General features: G+C 40.6%; 1 protein-coding gene across 3 annotated transcripts in view; it reads right to left on the bottom strand.

Moving 5' to 3' along the window:
• Positions 1-228: 228 nt before the first annotated feature.
• asic2 (acid-sensing (proton-gated) ion channel 2) overlaps positions 229-17851 on the bottom strand; it is a 157096-nt gene continuing 139473 nt past the window's right edge. For all 3 annotated transcript variants that reach the window (XM_061701017.1, XM_061701016.1, XM_061701015.1), the window contains 8 exons: positions 16596-16723; positions 10874-11024; positions 10733-10789; positions 5116-5269; positions 4934-5025; positions 3950-4029; positions 3800-3868; positions 229-3005 (listed from right to left, as the gene is read on the bottom strand). In XM_061701017.1, the coding sequence (XP_061557001.1) occupies positions 2904-3005; positions 3800-3868; positions 3950-4029; positions 4934-5025; positions 5116-5269; positions 10733-10789; positions 10874-11024; positions 16596-16723 (833 nt within the window). In that variant the 3' untranslated portion in view covers positions 229-2903. The remainder of the gene's footprint in view (positions 3006-3799; positions 3869-3949; positions 4030-4933; positions 5026-5115; positions 5270-10732; positions 10790-10873; positions 11025-16595; positions 16724-17851) is intronic.

The raw sequence follows: 17851 nt of genomic DNA, 5'->3' as shown, positions 1-17851 counted from the left end.
TATAACACTTAACTTATCTTGACACTTGAATGAGTTAGGAGTGTTAAAACCTGACTTAAAAGAAGACTTGCAAATTTCAACCAAAGGTTTTATGACAGATTATTTCAATTTCCATTATTTCCAGTGGGGGACATTTTTATTGGGAAAGGACATTTTTAAAAAAGCAAAAAAAATGCAAAAAACTAATGTGCGGAAAAAAATACAACAACAAAGAGAAGAAGACAAGTGTTGCAAAAAGTGTGATTTAATGGTTTCACATTGAAAACAGACACACACAATGTTGGCACCTTGGCACAAAAACACGGCGCCCAGGTACAGCGAGCAGTTTCAGTTGGCGCCAACGCTGCAACACGAGGCGGAACACGAAGACGGCAGCTTTCAAGTGCAACGGACATGGAGGGGGGGAGGGGGAATCAGAATTTAAAGTGGTGGTGATGAATTCATTACGAGCGATATGGCAGAGAGGCCATGCTGAGATGATTGTGGACAAAAAATAAATAAATCACAAAGATGGCAAAAATATTTCAGATGAGGTGTTGCACCATCCCAGAATTGAGCTTTTGCTAAGCCATACCCCCTAAACACAGACTAACCAATCACAATGCAGCATCAAGCAACAGTCCAGCAGAAATAATAATAATAAATTAGATTATTTTAATCTGTAATATTTTACTAAGAATTATTAAAATAAATGAAATTAAATATTTTTGCTTTTTTTTTTGCATTTGTTGATTTGGTCGAATAGAATAAAATGTGCTCTTTTCAAAGGTAATTAGAGAAAAAATGTCTTTGAAAACCTAATTAATTTTAATCTTTAATTTAATAATTTGTTCATTTAAAACTAGTGAAAAAAATGTTTGCCCTTCTAAAAGGTAACAAATTCTATTTTTTAATTAATTTATTTAAGCTACTAAAATAAAATAAAGTATTGTTCCTCTTTTCAAAGGTAATTATAGTGAAATGCCTGTCCGCATAGTCATTTGAATCTTTTCCATTTCCTACTCCAAGATATGCAATGTACTTGTTCTAGCCAGAAAATGAAACATTTTGTTGCACTTAAACCACCCCAAAACTAAATGAGAAAAATAAAAGCTTTTTTTTTTGTTTTTTTGTTTTTAAATATCCCTCCTTTTTAACCCTTTCCACAAAGCAACAGTAACTCAAGGCGGGCTAAGTCTTAGTGAAAGATCTATTGCATCCTCCATTTTTTTCAACATTCCCGTTATGTAACACTGTTACCTAAAGCAAATGTGAGTCTAAAAAACACATTTACACTACCATTACAAATAAGATCAAATAGAGCTTTCTGGCTGAGCTATTTGTGTTTGGGACAAATGGTGAAAACTTGCCAGGGATCTTTTGGTTAATGACATCATCACCATACAACATTTTGTACACTGCCGGCCTTAATGTCACAGTACACCAAACACTCCACCTTGAGTCCCTTAGATAGCAGTGGGAGTGTGGCATCCTCTCAAAGATGCTCTCTCTTTGTGCGGACTCACACTAGGCCATCAGAACCGCGCTTGGGCCCGCTTGACACCGAATGTCCAGTACGCTTGGACTCCTTGTCTGTTTTTCATCATAATCCTTGTATAATATAAATTAAATACGACAACTCGAAAAAGTAAAAAAAGGCCACTGCACGCTTGGTCCAAGCACATGCAATGTATGCGTCTAATCTAATGCAATAGCTCCTTGCCAGTTATTCACACTAACCGCCATCGTGCACAATAGAAATTGGCAGAACGGCTAAATAATCCAGAGTCAAAAAAATGTGGTCACACGTGGACAAGTGGATGCACAATGTAGATTCCTAATGCGATCGCTCCTGTCACCAGTTAGCAATGACAACCGCCACCTAGCACAAAAGAAATCAACAGAACGAATAGAAATAACTAAAATAGTCCACTTGTCACAAAATGCCATTTTGTATGATGCATGTGATGGCTGCTCTAAGCAGCTATTTACAATAACCACCATTTTACACAATAGAAATTAACAAAAGGACTAAAAATAATCAACAGTGGAAAAAGCTCACAGCACACTCAGGCACATGCAATGCATCTGTCACAGGATTCATGCCATGGCTCCTCCAATTATACATAACTGCCACCTTGTACAATTGAAATCAACAAAACGACTAGAAATAATCCCAAGTAAAAAAAGACAACCGCATGCTCGAGCACATACGTACGTACAAAGTGTGCGCCACATGTCTAATGCGATTGCTCCTATCTGGATTTATCAATGATAACCACCGCGTTGCACAGTAGAATTCAAAAGAAGGACTAGAAGTAATCTGTAGTCCAAAAAGTCGCAAATAGGTTGTGCACAAAATGCCCAGTCATATGATTCATGCGATAGCGCCTCTCACGAGTTGTCAATGATAACTGCCACGTTGCGCAATAGAAATCAACTACAAATAATCCACAAAGTAGGAAGGTTGCAGCGTTTTGGCAAGTCCGGCATGGCCTAGTGTGAGTATGCTCTTGAGTCTTTTAGCAGCCTGATTCAAAATAACAGTACAAAAAAAGGAGTTTCTTTGCTGTCTTGATTGGCTGAGTTTTTTTTCCTTTGTCCAACAGAAAGATGTGATTGGTTGTCCCGTTTAAAGCTGAAACGGGAATCCAGAGTTGACGCTCTACATTCATCACGTGGGCACATTATGAGTGACACATGCGCTTTGGTGGCTCGCAGTCTTTTTTTTTTTTTTTGCACTGTGGTGTTCATCGAGCCACCAATAGATGCTACTCAGGTATGTCTCTCCACACTCAGAACCCCGCCCGCCCCCCCGGCCCAGTTTGTCACCACTGAGGCTTAAGAAAGTTTTGAAATGCCTCGTGATTGGCTGTCTGGATAATGACGGAGGGGAAGGGGTGGCAGGGCGAGGCGAGGGTGCCTCAGCAGGCGATCTCCTCCAAGGTGCCCAGTGTGGCCTGCAGGGGCACGGCCACGCTGTGGCTGATGGACTCCGAGTGGTTGGCCACCGGATCACAGGAAGTCTAAAAAAGAACCGTACCCCAAAATTGTATTTTATTGAAAATAATAAATCAGAAAATAACAGCACCCAGCAAAAAAAAGTAATAACAGTGACACAAATTCTATTTTAAAAAAATTAAGTAAAAAATAACACTCCTCGGAATTTTATTTTTTTTGCATTAATAATATTTTCTTTTGATACGAAGCATTTTACTGAATTAAAAGAATACACATTAATTTGATGAAAACATAACAGTAACCAAAGTTGTATTTCATTGAAAAAAGTTAGCTAAATAAATAAGAGTCGCATACATTTTAATTCTTCTTAAATTAATAATAAAATAAATACGTTATTAAACATAACGTACCCACATTTCATATTATTTAATAAATGGTAAATTAATAGACTAAATTAAAAAAATACTTAATTTCTGAAAATAAAAGATTGAATAAAAAAACAATAGTACCTAAAATTGTTTCACATTTAAAAAAAATTCCATACAAAATTAACCTGTTCAAAATTGTATTTCCTTTATTGAAATAAAATCAATATTAATCAATATTAAAAAATGACCAGGAAAAATAACAAAAACAAAAAAAAAGAATTCATTATTTTTGTTTGTAATTGTATTATTTCTTTGGAATAAAGAAATAAATAATAAAATAATGTAATTCAGGTAAAACAGATTCAATATTACAATACTGCGATTAACTTTTACAAAATCAAAGGCAATGATGCCCTGACATTGCAAACCCCCAACCCGAAACAACAAAATCTGCATCAGAAGGTTAAATAGGATTTAAAGGACGCACTGACCACATCCCCTCGGCGACCCTCCTCCTCGTCCTCTCGACTCAGGAGGTCCAGTAGTCTGTCCCGTATCACCTGAAGACCACAAGAGTCCAGGAAAGTTACCAAATGGGATGATTCTTCGTCCTCCTCTTCTTTTTAGACAGCGTCACTCACCTCGTAGGCGTAGTCAAAAAGCTCCAAGATGGTGAGGATGCTGGCCCCGATGAAGAGCCCCATCTGGCCGCCGATGTCACCTGTAAGGGGGGGCAATTATTAGTATTAATATTGTGTAAACGCTGAACGGCATTCTCCCTCCACATTTCTCAACCGATTCGAATCATTCCAACTTCCAAAGACATGTTAGGTACTACTTTGCACATTCCAAAAAAAAAGCCCACTTTTCTGCACGCACACACACACGAACCACTCAAGAGAATAAACATTGTAAAAAGTTTAACTCATTCAGGACATCTTCGGAGCTATTTTCCACAACTTTTTCCACAAGTTTTTCACTATTCCACAGTTTCCACAACAACATTCCACAATTAATGCAGACATTTTACATATTTACCTCCTCCTTCTAATGTTCCTCAACTGATTCAAACCTTTCCGGCTTCAAATTGTTCAGCTCATTCAGGAGCTCGTGGGAACAATTCATCAACAATTCAGCCCAATTTCAATTTTTCGCGATAAAATTCCCAAATCAAGAGATTATTATTATTATTTTTTTTTACTTTGACCTCCTTCCACATTTCTTAACCGATTCAAACCATTCCAACTTTAAAATGCTCATCTCATTTTGAGAACTATTTATCAATTTCCCAATAACATTCTCAAATTCAGAGATTTTCACATATTTACAATTACACATTTCTTTACAGATGACAACCATTTCAACTTCAAACATTCAGAACATATTGGTATCACATTCCCTCGATTAAACATTTGCTAAACGATTCCAACTATTACAACTTCAAAATATGAAAGTCATTAAGGACATCTTGGCAATCATTTCTTACATTCCCCAAATTTGAAGAAATATTTTACATTGCTCTCAAAATCTACACTAACTCTTTCTACAGCATTTCAGTTCAGCGTCAGGTTTCAAACGCAATGTCTACAGAAATTGCATTCTCTTGTGATTCTTCTTCTTATTACCCAGCAGGCCCGCCACCTCGTAGGCTTTCTTCTGCTCGATGGTCTCGTAGTTGAGAGCCTCGAAGAAAACGTCCAACACCAAAATGTTGTCACTGTGAAAAACAAAAACGTACGAAGATCAAAGACGCCCCGACGTGGGCCAAAACAATAGCATGCGGTGTGATGTGAAACTGCGGACGTACGCGATGTATTTCTCCGACTTGTTGAACTTCTTTTGGAGGTAACGCGCCGAAGTCTTGCTGGGTATCTTGACCATGGATAGCTCCTTGTTGTAGCGTGTCACGTTGCACGGCGTGCGGCACATGCAGCTGCTGCTCTCCGCCGCAGACAGCTTGGCTAATGACCAGGATGATGATGATGATCATGAAAGGGTGGTGATGGCGAAGAGTACAGGAGTGGATGTGATCTCACTGTAAATATGTTGAGTGTGACACTTTTTAAGGTTTTCAATGACAATATACTGCGTTGTCCATGTCCAATGAAAAGCATGAATCTCATGCACTAAGTAACCTGCCAATAAACCAACAACCAACTGAAACCTTTCGTCCACCCACTAATCAACCGACCAACCAATCACCCACCTAACCTATCTTCCTTACCAACCAAATCCAAACGGCACCCTACAAACTACCCGACCTTCTTGACCAACCAACACACCTACGCTACCAACCAAGCATAGCCTTTTGGCCTACACAAGCCAACTTATCACCCACCTAACGCTTCTACATTCCTAAACAAATCCTACCAACACCAACCAACCAACCAAACCCCCCCCCCAAAAAACCTTTGCCCACCCACCAACCAAGCAACTAAAATCTTTTATCCACCCATTAAACAACTGAACAACCCACCTACCTATCCACCCACCAACAAACTTACCAAAATTTACATCCGCCCGACCAGCCACCCTACCCACCTACATAACCAAACTATTGTAACCTTCCAGCCACCCACCAATCAATTAACCAACCTAACAAAATATTCTGCCTAACCCACCAACAAACCACCGACCTACCAATGCATGCTGCCCATCCAACCCACCTACTAACCCACCCAAATCTATCAAAACCAAATAATAAAACAATATTTTATGTCAAAACCAAATGATGAAACAATATTTTATTTTAAAAACCTTATGCTCATCCACAACCAAACAACCTACCTAACTAACCAACCAATTTATCCAACATCTTACCAACCAACACAATCTACTGGGCGTGCACAATTAATTGAATTTGAATCGTGATCGATCGCTATTTTGGCTGCCACGATTAAATGAGCCTGATCATCTGCGATTTCTTGACATTTAAAATGCGGGCACTGATGCATGTGAAACCACCCGGTGGCGAACGTATGGCTAAGGCTTCATTAAGGGCTGGTACTGCGCCCCGGTGCCAACTTCAAAATAAAAGCTTCAATAACATTGATGTCCAATGTAGTACTATATGAAGCTTTTACTTTGAAGTTGGCGGAGAGGCGGCGTGGCACTGCAAGACAATATTAGCAATCGTTGTTGCGGGTGCCTTGACTTCAACGTTTTTGCCGAAAAAAACAAAAAAACAAAGAAAAAATACGGCAGAAGTAAATAGAGATTTAAATCGTGATTAATAATCGTAATTACAATGTTTTTCAAACAAATCATGATTAAAAAAATCATGATTATTATCATGATTATTATTATCATCGATTATTATCATGATTATTATTTTGGCCATAATCAGGCAGCCCGACAATCTATCTACCTCAACCTTCCACCCACGCCCAAACCAAAGACAAATCATCTGTGGCAGAGCAGTAAAGTTGTAGAGTAGACCTACAGTATCACTCCCAAAGACTGGATCAGTCAGAAATAATACATTAAGACCCCACCCGTGTAATAATATGACATATAATGCTTATTTAACAAGACTGTTTGTCATGTCGGCTCATCGTCTCGGCGCTAATAACACAACTCATCTGCGTTGGAAGTCATCAAAGTTTCCTCGTAAACTTTCAAGTCTGAAGCGAAAATGTTTGATGAGCCGAACAACGCATAATCTCCTCTGACAATTTAGAGACAAGTGCTGTTTTTTTGGTAAAATTAATATTCCAAGGAGGGGAAAAAAATAACGTTTGCAGTCAGAAACGCTTCGACAAATTGGCAGTGAGTTGACCTGATTTGCATGCCGAGATCCCGGCGTCAAAATAACAAGTGAAGATGAGCCAGCGTCCAATCCTCTAGCTCGCTATTTGACACTCGTGGAAAGCATTTTTCATGCACCTGAATTCATTTACGCAGGCCTTTTCTGAGCATTGCGCAAGTTGCTGCAGAGCGTGGGAGGGAAAGTAACGTTTGACTACATTTAACACAGATGTCATTTATTTGTTAGCCTGTGTGCACTTTCTGTAATCTATTCGCTCTCTCCGGTCAGAAAAATCTCCATCTTAAAAATACATGTGTAACCTCTTACACATAGAGACCCTGGCAAAATTGCCTTCATCTTTCACGCAGAACCCAGCAAAGATGAACTACTATTACTACCATGACTGCGAGAGTGTGCGCTTTCTCACAGCAATGTGGCATCCAGACGACGGCAACAATTGCTCTCAACGCAACATGGTAAGAGAAGTGAATGTCAGACATTGTGTCCTGTGTCTGCGCCTCAGATACTACCGCCGAAGGCGGGAACATTTTTTCCCGACCATTCTGTGTTGTTGCCATTTATACACCACAGCAACTAGCATGGAAATGAGAAGCTTATTTATTTATATAAGAGCTTTCCTGTCTTTTAGTTTTATATTAACATTTATTATATGTTGATAAAGATATATGCTGCCGTTCATGAAGAAATCGGTTTACGAAACTCCAGCTGGCCTGCTCCCTAATGAGCACAGTAGACAATCGCTAGATCAAGGGTCTGCAATCTGCAGCTCCAGAGCTGCATGTGGCTTTTTCTTCCTTCCGCTGTGGCTCCCTGTGGCTTTGGAAAGTACTGTAATTCATTAGTATTGAATTTAAATGTAAATTAGTTTGTTGATTTTTCAAATTCAATTGTAAATTGGAAGATAATGGTGCCCTTATAACATTAAAATAAAAAGTTCTCAAAATATGAGTCATAAGTGGCGATGTGCGAATCCTGGCGCCAAGATTTATCGAGCTATTCCACCCCCGGTAAGAAAACCATGCATAAATCCCCAAAACGTTTATGATGAAAACATAATGTTAATGCTACATGCTACATGAACTATATTAAAAACATCGCTCACGCCTCACAGATGACAGCTTACAATCGCGTGTGAAGATGAAGGCGACGACTTTGTCCCGACGTTGTACGCTGTGGTTCAGGAGCAAAAATCACATTAACCGGGTAAAATAAATATTTGAATTGGCTATTATTTTGCAAATACATATTTTACATTGCTAAGTGTAACAGTCCTTTTTAATTCAAGTTGAAGGCCGACTGCACACTCCACACGCGATAAAATGACGACTGAACACAGACGCAGACAGCATTTTTGGTTTGCATCTCTGGTTGGTGCAAGCGGAAAATTCAAGTTTGGCTTTAATTTTATGAATACGGTAACTCAAATGGACATTAACTATTTTATGTGGAAGTTGCTGACCCCTGAGATAGATGATTAATTGATTGCTAAATTTGGCATCTACCTACAGTATACACGCCAAGTAATTTTGGCAAATCAGATGCTAGAAGAAAGTCAGTTTGGGAAAAGGCATGGGAAAAAAAAAATTCCCTAATCGCGAATCATTTCCTTAACCATGGCAAAAAGTCAAAACCAAAGCTTGTGGAAATGACAAAAGAACAATCTGCAACTGCCAGGCTGCTTCTGATTTCTGATTGGACGCAGTTCCCCTTGTAACTCCGAACAAGATGTAAACAGTGAAAGCAATTAAGATGAAACCAGCAGATAAAAAAAATCTGTCTCATCTCTCGCCACAATGATAAAGCTCTATGACCTCATACAGCTGTTCTTTTTAAATAACAAGCCAACAAACAAGATCAGCATATTTTATCTGCTAAAGTAACATTGATAAATACAGTAAATAGAAGACTGTCTATCCAGTACCTTGTACCGTTTTACTATAAGGACTTGACTATTAGAATTCAAGTGACTTGGCTATCCATCCATTTTCTTTACCGCTTATCCTCACAAGGGTCGCGGGCTGGTGGAGCCTATACCAGCCATCTTCGGGCGGGAGGCGGGGTACACCCTGAACCGGTCACCAGCCAATCACAGGGCACATAGAAACAAACAACCATTCGCACTCACCTTCACACCTACAGGCAATTCAGACTCCCCAAACAACCTACCATGCATGTTTTTGGGATGTGGGAGGAAACTGGAGTGCCCGGAGAAAACCCACCCAGGCATGGGGAGAACGTGAAATCTCCACACAGGCGGGGCCGGGATTTGAACCCCGGTCCCCAGAAATGTGAGGCAGATGTGCGAACCAGTAGTCCACCGTGCCGGCTGACTTGGCTGTATGGACCTGAATAACTTAACTAAACGTAACTAAAAGGACTCGCCAATATGGACAGAAGAAGGAATTGACTATGAGCACTTGAGTGACTTGATTATCCATCCATCCATTTTCTGAGCCGCTTCTCCTCACTCGGGTCGCGGGTGTGCTGGAGCCTATCCCAGCTGTCATCGGGCAGGAGGCGGGGTACACCCTGAACTGGTTGCCAGCCAATCGCAGTGACTTGATTATAAGGACTTGAATATTAGGACTTGGTTATAAAGAGTTAACTACAATATAAGGACTTGACTGACTTGACTACAATGACTTGTTTGACTATAAGAACTTGACAAGGACTTGAGAGACTTGTCTATAAGAACTTGACTAACTGAACTATAAAGACTATATAATATAAAGAAGACTAAAATGACCTGAAAATTTGAACTTGACTTGAATATAAGAACTACAAGGACCTGACTGTAAGGAGTTAAATGTTTGCCTTGAGTAAAAGGACTTGACTGACTTAACATAAGTTAACTGATTTAACAACATAGATCTTGACTGACTTGACATAAGAGGACTTTGCTACACTGAATGTAAAGCCTTGATAGATTAGACTACAATTACTTTACTGAAATGATTATCAAAACTTGAATGTAAGGGGTTAACTACATGGACCTGACTATAAGGCATTGACAAGAAGGACTAACTAATTAAGGCTTTAAGGACCACCTTAAGTATAAGGAGTTGAGTGGACTTGGGGTATAATGACTTGAATGGACTGTAAGTAACTTGACTGATTGGACGACAGTGATTTGACAACAAGGATTTAATAACAAGGACTTGACTATTAGGACTTGACTATGAAGACTTGAATGTAAGGACTTGACAATAAGGGCCACCTTGAGTATAAGGAGTTGACTGACTTAACCTGAAGAACTTGGTTATAAGGCTCGATTGGCTTAAGCTTAAGGACGTGACTATAAGGACTTGAATGTGAGGACTTGACTTGTTTCACTGTAAGAACTTGACTACAAGGATTTCACTATAAGGACTTGAAGAACTTAACTATAAGGACTTGATGACCCGACTATAAGGACATCAACGAAAGGACTTGTCTAAGTGGTGTTGTGAAATGATCCTGATGTCTGCTTGTGTTAAAAATAGCTGGAATGTGAATAGTTGATTCAGTGACAAAATAATAAAGTCCAATGACTGGTTTTCATTATTAAAATTTTACTCTTTACCCTTCCGTCAGTCAACATGTTTTGATGTCTGATCTACACACTCTTTCGGGAAGAACTCACAAAATGGCGGCATGACGTGATCATGTGACTCACCTAGGGCGGGCTCAGCGCAGTCTTTGTACTGCTCAGGAGTGCAGTAGGCGGCGTCGCCTGCCAGGAAGACCATATTGAGTGAAGATGTAGACTTTGTAGTTTGTGTAGTGCGTTCAGTTATTTTGTGGAGAGGAGGCCTACCAGGCATGTGCACCATCCTGCAATTGCAATTCTCCACGATGTATCGTGTCTCACAGTCGATCCGGCAGGCAGTCACGCTGTACACTTGGAAGAAGCCCGACTCCAGAGCCTTAGACTCGCACTCGCCCCAGGGGGGAGGCAAAAATGTGAGCTACAAGGGAAGCAGATAACAAATATTATCTGCAGTTGACCCTTGGAAATTGAATGACGGTTGTACAACCTGAAATTCAAACAAAACTGTTTAAGACAAAATGCTCTTTTCCACAGGCGTGTAAATCACGCTAAGCTACCTGGAAAAATGCTTAAACTTATCGCCTAAAGCAGTACTCATGAAAAACATCCATCCATCCATTTTCCATACCACTTACCCTCACTCGCCAGCCAATCACAGGGTATATTTAAGCAAACAACCAATCGCACTCACAATCACACCGATGGGCAATTTTTTGAATGTTCAATCAACCTACCATGCATGTTTTTGGGAAGTAGGAGGAAACGAGAGTACCCGGAGAAATCCCACGCAGGCACGGGGAGAATATGCAAAGTCCACAGAGGCGAAGCTGGATTCAAACCCCTGGGTCCTCAGAACTGAGACCCAGATGTGCTATCCAGACATCCACCATGCCGCCTCATTAAAAACATGTTTGAGGTATTAAACATCGGTCATTGGCTGAGGCAAACAGTTCCACAGTTGGACAGACACTTGACCAAATAGCTCCTCCGGGTCCGACAAAGGGGGCAACACTCCAACACGCTGCGATCCCAAGAACAACAAGAACAAGGGTCGAACAAGGCAGCCTCTCTTTCCCAGATTCCTTCGGTTGTTACGGAAATTCGTCCCGCATGGGGGAGCAGCAACTACATTTTCTGGCAGGTGAAAGTGGGCGCTGCTGGCTTGGATTTAAAAGAGCTTCTGCTCTGTGCTATCAGTCCAGACAAGGGGAAAGCCGTTCCAACATTACGCTGAAAAAGCAGCCATGTGCGCGGAATGTTGCCGATTGCTGCGCAAGGCTGTTACGGACGATAAGGAAGCAGCCAGCGTGAGAAATAAATGCTGACATCCCCCGAAGCCATTTTAACGTGCTCCTCGGCAATCCTCAACCCTTAACTCACCCGAACGAGTATTAAAGAGTTAACTGCCGCTGAGCCCATTCGTCGCTAACCAAAACGGCAGCACATGAACAACGACTCAGATGATTTCAAGTGTGTGTTGTATAGGACTTCCATTTGCCGGATTCAAGACAATCTTACGTTAATGTGGAGACAGCAATTAGCGTTCCAGTAGACTCTGACGTCGTCGCTCGTCAATGTTGCGTACGTCCGTGCTTATATTCCGGGGAAGCTATGCTACTTACGGTTTCTAATGTCTCCTAACAAAAATCTGAATATACTGGGAACATTATTTTCATATTGTTCCCAAAAAGTGGTCACTCTGACATGAGGTCCCTTTGCAATGTTGTGTGTTGACAGTATGTTAAAACTGCGGGAAGTTTCGTCGCATGGTTTCCAGTTAATTTGAACGAAATTAAAATATACTCCAGAAAAGTGTTGATTCCGATACATACTGTATGGTCGCGCCACAATTTTGTGTGTGTCCACATTTACGTTCCAGGAAGATACGCCCCTTATGATTTCCAGTTTTACTTGAATTAAATTGTAATATAAAGGTATCATAGTTTAATATTATTCCAATAAAGCAGTAACTTTGACTTGTGGTCGCTCCACAATGTTGTGTGCATCCATGTTTACATTCCGGGGGCGCTATTACACTCAAGCTTTCCAATTCTCTTCACATGAACTGTAGTACAGGAATTAAATTGTGAAATATTACCAGAAAAAAAAGAGTTACATCTGATATGTGGTCACTCCACAATGTTGTGCGCATCATTGTTTAGCTTCCTGGGAACTATGCCACGCGTGACATAAATTGTAGTATACCGCTAACATTGTTTAATATTATTCCAAAATGCTGCGACTCTGACGTGTCTACTCCACAATGTTGTGTGCGCTCCTGAGAGCTACGCCACTGACACGTTCCAATTTCACTGGACATAAACTGTAGTGTAATGGAAATATTCTTTAATATCGTTCGAAAAAAGAATTCAACCTGATGTAGTTGCAATGTTGTGTGGGAGCTATGTCACTTATAGTTTTCAGTTTCACGTGACAAACATAATACAGTATATGCCGTTAAGGTTGTTTCAAAATCATTCCCCAAAAAAAAAAAAAAAAGCTGCGACTAAGACGTGGCAGCTCCACAATGCCGTGGTCCTCCTTGTTTATGTACTCTGTCTGCTAAGAGAAATTAATGCTGACATCCTCAATGCAATTAACGCTTCTGTGAAAGTTCCTGCTCAGCAATCCTTAACCTTTCCGATCAGCTCCGTCACTAAAATAATCTTCTCTTTGGGCCCAATTAAAGCGAATTGTGGCTAATTCGCCATCTGATTAATTCGGCGTAATGGCCTGTGAGCCGATCGCAGTCCGTCTAATAAGCGGCAAAAGCCTTGGCGCCGCTCGCCGTTGTCTTCATCAATATTTCACTCCGGTGCTGAGGCGGGGGGACTTCGTAGAGTGGATGGGGGGATCTTAAAGGAGGCTTTACAGTTCATTCGGGAAATGGTTGAGAAAGGCTGTTTTGTTTTAGCATCATGCACTTGAGCTTCACAGTGCAGGTACAACTCAATCAAAGTGAAGGCAATGTGAAATAGAAAGACAAGTCCGAGGGCCTTTGAGGCTTTATTGACACGGTAGCTACAAGTGCCCCAATTCACATTTAGGGTCTATAGAAATAAATACTCATATTTAATGCACTATACTACTCTAATGCAGCATTTCTTACACCACAATCAATATACTATGTAGGCCCCTCTAACGTATTAGATTTACAGTAGTCCCTTGTTTATCATGGGGATTACATTGTAGAACACCCACGACAGACGAAAATCACCAATGGAGCAAACATTTATTTATTTTATGTTATATATTTTAAAGCGTTATACATAATAATACAAAATATGCATATGAGGTGCAAGTATTAATTTTTCCACTCATGGTCGCCATCCTCACGTTATACACTGTACTATCTGTGACTTTGAATGTGTGTGGCTTTATAAGGAGGATGTGAAAGCTGATCTACTAACTGGGCGCAACAGGACTGCATCTGCTAAACACGTAAAATGCCCCACAGCTCATATTACGCATTCTGGGAGCAGTATATACAAATACTGTAGATTAATTTCGCACGTGCAGTGTGATTGATCATATTTGGCAGATTTTGCATCTTTAAATAGCACGTTTGGAAGGCAAGTGCAAACCAGCATGCAAAGCTGTGCCAGCGTAGTTCAGGCAAAATAAGAGGCGGCAGGGATACCTTTTCCGTTAGCGTAAACCTTTTTTTTAAAACAATTATTTTGACATATCGTCTAGCCAACAATACAATTTTGGAGCTTCAGAATAATCTAATCGCTGACTTGGAGCCAGTCACAAGAAGGAGTTATGCCATATCATCTACAAAAAATCTTTCAACTGTGGGTCTGAGTCATTTCAGTGCTTTGGGACAATTGGGGCTGGCATTAAAAAATATATAAAAAAATAAAAGAGGGAGAAAAACCTAATAAAATGGAAAAAAAAACATTTTGGAATTAAAAAAAAAATTGCAAATAGGTGAATCCGTGGGGGGTTCACTGAATTTATTTTCTGTAACTCAGTAATTTGCTTGTTTGCCTCTTCCACTGACACTTTCAATTCAATCACTTCAAATTTCATTTAGCGCTCGCGGTGCTCTACCAAATGTTGCGTGATGAAAACCACCAGTGCTACCTAAAGCACAAAACCCTCTTAAATACGGCGGTGTCCAAAACATTTATACATGTTGTCAACAGCTTGCGCAATCTGTTAAGAGTGAGTGATCATTCAATTTAGCATCTTGCTATTTGCTATTAATGTTCAATACAAGACTAACATACCAATTAACACCATATTTAATGTTTTATACAATAAATCCCAAGTTATGATGAGCTCCTGTTCAGAAATGTCCATCATATTTAATGTTTTCTACATTATGTTATGATGATGATTACTTGTTCAGAAATATACAACTAATGTACCATATTGCCATCATACTTAATGCTCTACACAACTCTAACTGCCATATTTCCATGATATTTAGTGTTCTATACAACTAATATTTACATCATAGTTAACGGTCTATACAAATCTAATGTACCATATTTACATCGAATATGGAGGCCTACTGTATCCATTTACATCGTATTTAATGCACTACACAATGCTAATATTTACATTGCATTTAATGGTCCATACATGTCTAATGGACTGTACTTACATTGCATGTTCTTTGTAACTGTAATCTGCCATATTTACACCCTATTTAATGCACTATACAACTGAGTTGTACCATTTTCAAACCTAATGTTCAATCAAATTGAACGTTCTGTACAAAGCGCGTAATGGTTATTATGCTTGAACGTGTTTCAGGAGGAGCAGAACGGTCTCGGCAGACAACTTGATGATGTTTGCACTCTGTATTAATTAATGAGAGGATCTAAATTTACTGCTTTTCTTCTCCCCCAGAGCGTGCGTGCTCGCCTCGACGCCACTTACGACCTGCCACTCAGAAAAAAGAGGCTGACGGATGAGCGCAGACAATCACCCTGGAGGCCTGTTCGTCAATGCTAGTATGCTAAGCTAATGCTTTTTGTACGACATGCACGTGGCCGTGTTTTTGTCGTAACATAAATTCAAAAGGCATTGATGCAATGAAAAATGTTTCTTGCACCAGTCTGACTCAAAAGGCATTTTTGATAACTTTAGAGGCGGAAGGCAGTTTTCGCCGACGTAACCTTTTGGAGGTCAAATCTGACTTGTCACGTCTTTTTCGATGGAAATACGATTACGCCGCTCGGACAAGGACGGAGCGATCAGGTTTACAACAAAATCTGGAAGAAAACGACTAAAAGTCAGCATTGAAGTCAAAATGGCAGACAGTTGTTCAAATCAGGGGTGGGCAAACCTTTGTGCTAAAAGGCCACATTTGATTCTCAGGCAAGTCTTTCGTAGATGAGGTTCAAACAAAGTTAGCCCAGCAGTTAGTGCTACCTCAATTTGAAGCAGAGGACTGTGGTGTGGGTTTGATTCTCGGTCAGGACACCGTTAGAAGACTTGTGTTTACTTTGCCACTTTTTGCCGTCCTGCTGTATGTATTTTATTTATTTATTTATTCTTGCTCTGCGGTTCTTGCTGAAAGGGAAGAAACTCCAGTTTCTGAGAATGCGTTAACAGTGTTTTAAAGTCGCGCAAGTTGCTTTTGCAACTTTTACTTCCCATGTCCACCATTAACCAATAGAAGACTCATATTCAGCATTTTAAAGTTCTCTTAATTACTTTTGTGAGGTACACAAATGCAACTGTTAATTCCCATGTCCACCATTATCGAATAAAAGACTCGTATACAGTTTACAGTCCTTATGTTGCCAGTGTTACTAATTAAAGTTTCTCATTTTAATTCAGTAGTGTTCTTCTTCTTTGCCTTGAAACGTATTTTGGGTATTATAAGGATTTGCGAACATGTACAGTGTATATATCCTGTGTATATCAATGTTTGCTAATGTATTGTTAAAAAAAAATCCAATATCGATCGCGCTCTAAATTTCGTTGGGCATCTTCATGTAAAAGAGGGCCCGCAACAACAGAAACTCACCCTCTGTTCCTGCGTTGCCACGAAGGTCTGGAAGCCGGGTGCTACGCCGAAGCCCAGCTCGTGCACAAAGGGGGGCTCGGCCTGGCTGTGAATCTGGACTCTGACCCCTGCCTCAAACGCTGTGTCCTCTGCAACGAATACAAATGTTATTTGTTCACAATCAGTAAATGAGACAAATGGGGAGAACCATTTTCCCCTTTTGAGGTTTTGTTTTGAGCAGTTTGAGTAGTAGCGTCAACGTCCCCAACGCTAGAGCAGGAGCTGAAGCTGCATGCCTAGTGACATTTTGTGAAATACTGTTTGCGTTGTCATTTTGTGCGTACCGTGAGTAAGATCAGTATCCTGTTTAGCGACCACATTGTTGGTTTTCATGGTAGGGTGGGGATGGGTGAGGAACGTAAAGGCAATGCCACTCTGTGCGGCCACACATGCCAGGAACCGCCAATGACCGCTAATGAAAAGCATTGGCCTAGATCCTCTGTGAGCCCCTTTGTTCACAATCAGGACCTCATACAATGGAGAGAAACATCCAATCGTTTAGTTTAGAGATGTGCAGTCGTCGTACAATCTGACGTTCTGATAAAATGCATTGATTTGAGATGGGGAAAAACATCAAATTGATTTGTTTTGAGTGGTACTACAACATGGAGGTCAGATAAAGCTATTGATCTGGCTTCTTTGTGAACCCATTTGTACATAATCAGTGAGGGACACAACTGATGAGTAAAAAGATAAAATCGACCGGTAATTGTTTTCAATTTTTTGTTGTTCAACTGTAGTATAAAATGGAGCTGGGAAACGAGGCATTTTTTTTTTTCTCGCCAAAACATGTCCACCTTGATGAAAAACTGGTTGTGAAGGACGTTTGTTGAAAGAGCTTCAAAACAAACACACACGCATGCGCGCGCACACGCAAAACGCCATTTACGGTAAAAGAGCGCGTGAGCAAATGTTTCCATGTAGAAATCGATAACAACACAGTCACATGCACATGCACTCGTGTTCCTCGGAGACATGTAATCAACCCTGGCCTGCGACCCCCTTTTGGTTGTTGGCCCACGGGGGGGGACGGTTCGGTTAGGCTGGGGGACCGCCCTGGGTCCTCGGGGGGTGGGTGGAGTCCCCCTGGCCGGGTCTGCCACAGGACGGGCTTACTGGCTTGGCCTCCCCTTGCTGGTGGAGGGGGCCAGGTCCACCCTTCCTTCCTCGATGTGCCGGCACAGCAACTCGGTAGACCAGTTGACTAACACGCATGC

This window comes from Phycodurus eques, chromosome 16 (genome assembly GCF_024500275.1).
Source record: "Phycodurus eques isolate BA_2022a chromosome 16, UOR_Pequ_1.1, whole genome shotgun sequence".
Taxonomy (NCBI): domain Eukaryota; kingdom Metazoa; phylum Chordata; class Actinopteri; order Syngnathiformes; family Syngnathidae; genus Phycodurus; species Phycodurus eques.
Note: the sequence above shows the minus strand (reverse complement) of the source record. Positions and strands in the feature narration are given on the sequence as shown.